The sequence below is a fragment of the Morone saxatilis genome, unplaced genomic scaffold (genome assembly GCF_004916995.1).
Source record: "Morone saxatilis isolate NCDOM2014 unplaced genomic scaffold, NCSU_SB_2.0 Contig23, whole genome shotgun sequence".
In the NCBI taxonomy this organism is placed as follows: domain Eukaryota; kingdom Metazoa; phylum Chordata; class Actinopteri; family Moronidae; genus Morone; species Morone saxatilis.
The window spans coordinates 8,668,761-8,671,848 of record NW_023339796.1 but is presented as its reverse complement, the minus strand read 5'-3'; the positions used below and the strand labels follow the sequence as shown (position 1 = coordinate 8,671,848).

The 3,088-nt window shown below is 41.4% G+C and overlaps 1 protein-coding gene across 1 annotated transcript in view; it reads left to right on the top strand.

The window, feature by feature from the left end:
* b4galt2 (UDP-Gal:betaGlcNAc beta 1,4- galactosyltransferase, polypeptide 2) overlaps nucleotides 1-3,088 on the top strand; it is a gene marked incomplete in the record, with an annotated part of 149,192 nt that overhangs the window by 56,070 nt on the left and 90,034 nt on the right. Inside the window, 1 exon segment of the mRNA XM_035671515.1 lies at nucleotides 530-646. Within this exon segment, the coding sequence (XP_035527408.1) occupies nucleotides 530-646 (117 nt within the window).

The following is a 3,088-nucleotide window of genomic DNA, read 5'->3' as shown; positions in this document are numbered from 1 at the left end:
CATGTGGCATAGGTGCACCCATCACAATGCCTAACTATAAAGAAACCAAGGTCAGTTTGCTGCCAGTCTTCATCTGAGTGCAAAACTACCATGAACTTACACAGTAAATTACAGTTCAACCTTGGACTGTCTGGACAGCTGAGAACGAGTACAGAGATACAGGGCGGCCTCAAATCTGTCTCAAATCTGCAGTGCCATTGAGAGCTGCTTCTTTCATAATGAATGAGAAGCGACTTTGTGTACACTGTGACATTAACCGGGGGGGATTTTCTACGGAAATGATTTTCTGGTGCAGAACAGTTCACCTTAGAATGAAACAAAGCTCATTTAAGTGTAATTACTCACACAAACACGGTTTGGAGATCTGAAAGATGAAGACTATCATCAAATACTTCCCCTTTCCTGATTATGCTATACTCTTTTCTCTGCCAGCATTGATGTAATTTTGAATTTGAATGGTTCTCAAATTGATTCTAGTAACTGTTCTTGTTGAATACAATTACCAACTGAAACCGTCTTTGTTGTGTAGGTGGCAATCATCATCCCGTTCCGTCACAGAGAAAACCACCTAAAGTACTGGCTCCACTACCTCCACCCGATCCTCCGACGGCAGAGGATTGACTACGGCATCTACATCATCAACCAGGTAGATGAGGAACCTCAATGCACATATCATCATGGGTTCATCTGAGGATTATTTTTCTAAATATTAGTAATGTAACTTAGAAAGAAAAGGAAATACTAAGGACTAAAGGAAAGAAAGTGAAGCCTGGCTAGCCTGAGTCGGCTTCCAGGGGCTAGCTCCAGCACAGCCCAATGATGTTCGGCCTGGCGCGGTAAAGGAATTTCCCCTGTAGAGATTTAGGATGGCTCACTATGGTAATAGGATGGTAATATGCTGTATTACCGCCATTTTTTTTTGTATTTGCTAATTACTTTGTAAGGGGTACAGGGGTTTAATGTTACTACCTGCTTGTACTAATCACCTGCACTCTCCGTCACTCTGCCTCCTGTGTCTCCATTAACTGCCGACTTTTTTGGTCTGAAAGTCACCAGTTAACAGGGTCACTGTAAACAAAAATACTGGTGAGCCACAGGAGGCAAAAGCCACAGCTGTGGCAAAATGGGATAATTAGCTGACATTCGTTCATTTTCTACTCCGAGACTGCTGGTGTTCCCAGTTGGGAGAGAGTGAAGCGGAAGCTACGTGACTTTCTCCAGTGTGGTATTATAATCCAGGGCTGAGAATGGAGTGATACTGAGTAGCACCATGTTTCAAACAGCACTTCTACTGTGTCAAGTCTCTTCAGTCTCACCGCTCTGGGAAACTACTACTACTACTTGAAAAACAAGTACTGAACATGATGAGGTGATGTGACGTCTCATGCGGTTGTGGTGGTGGATTCAATCCCCTGGGGTTGGCTTGTAAATAGCTTGGAGTTTCATTATTGTGGTTATCGTGACAGAAATTACATCTGTCGAAGATGTTCTTGTTCATGTTCTGTTGTTTGTGGTTTGTCCAAAAAGGAAACGATACTCAAGGTAAAACCTTAACTTAGCAAAAGACAAGTAGGCAGACAATCAACAAAATTGACACCACAATGCTGCATCACATGAGCACTAATGCTGCATTCACATCACGTGGGATGAATGCTAAAGATGGGGAAGATTCCCATGTCAAGGACTTGTTCATATTGTCAAGATAGTTGTATGATTGCAGAGTTGGTCGTGAACATTAAAATTCTGCTGTGTTGACAATATAACACTGTATCGATTAAAGTTAGGTTTAATTACATTGAACCTTGGTCTTTGGCTGAGGTGTCTATATTTGAGCTTTCCAGTTGTGAACACTATTGGAACCACTATCTGGAACTGATCATTACAACAACCCTGATATGATTTTCTAAGTTAACTGATAAGGCCTGCCCACTGCCAGCCAGCCAAAAGAAAGAAGCAAAGTGATAATGTGAGCCTAACAATATGAGCCTCCTAACCTAATAATAATTGATTGATTGTTAATGGGATGTCAGAAAATAGTGAAAAATGTCATCATCATGTCTACAAATCGCTTGTGTTATCCAACCAACAGTCTAAAACCCGAAGACATCAAGAGACATAAAACAGCAGCAAGCTGGAACCAGCAACTTGGTCATTTTTACTTAATGTTAATTAAACATTACTGATTAATCATCTATTTTCTATTGATTAACTAATCGTTTAAGCACTACAAGGATCCCTTCCTTAGTTCACAGACGGTTTAAAGTTACCACATCAATTCCATCAGTATTCAAAATCTTCAAACTGAGAAAAAGTTCCAGTGGGATGAAAAGTAGATCATGGGCAAAATATGATAATAATTGTTACTTGCAAAGAAATCTGGATTATAACAAACTGTGTTATAGTCCACATAAAAGGCTGTAAGAATGTCTTGGAACTTCAGATTACTGTATGACGACAACTAGACATGAACTAGATCTGTCAGCTCATGTTCACTTCTGAGTAGTGAAAGAATAATTAGAACACTGTTGCGACCATCAGGTACTCAATTCATTAAAATGGTGGGAAGAAGTCTATTACTGCACGTAGAAACTGAGAACAAGTCAATTTGCAGGTGTTTAAACCCCCTAGAGCCTGTCCTCCCTCTTGTCCCATGCCTAGCTGCTCTTCATTGAGTGTTTCTTCTTCTGACAGGAACCCATCTGCACAGTAAATCAGCAACATATTTACTTTCACTGCACTCAGTTCAACAGAATCACAAAGAGCTTGATTTTCTAAGCAATGTTGTGAGAGTGTGTGTGCGTCGTCCACACTGCGTTGGGTGAGAGATCTTCCTTTTCCACATTATGGGTAATGAGCTCTCCTTTCTGCCCTTTCTCTCCCCTGTGGGCCTTGCGCAACGCCTTAATCACTCCCCCTGTGGAACAGACCTTTGGTTCCGCCTGCCCTGCTATGCTCTGCTCTTGATAATGGCTATGTTCCAGTGTCTTAGTCTCTCGCTCTCGTTTTTACACTTACACTTACACACACACACACACACACACACACACACACACACACACACACAAACACCTTCTGCACATTTATCTTG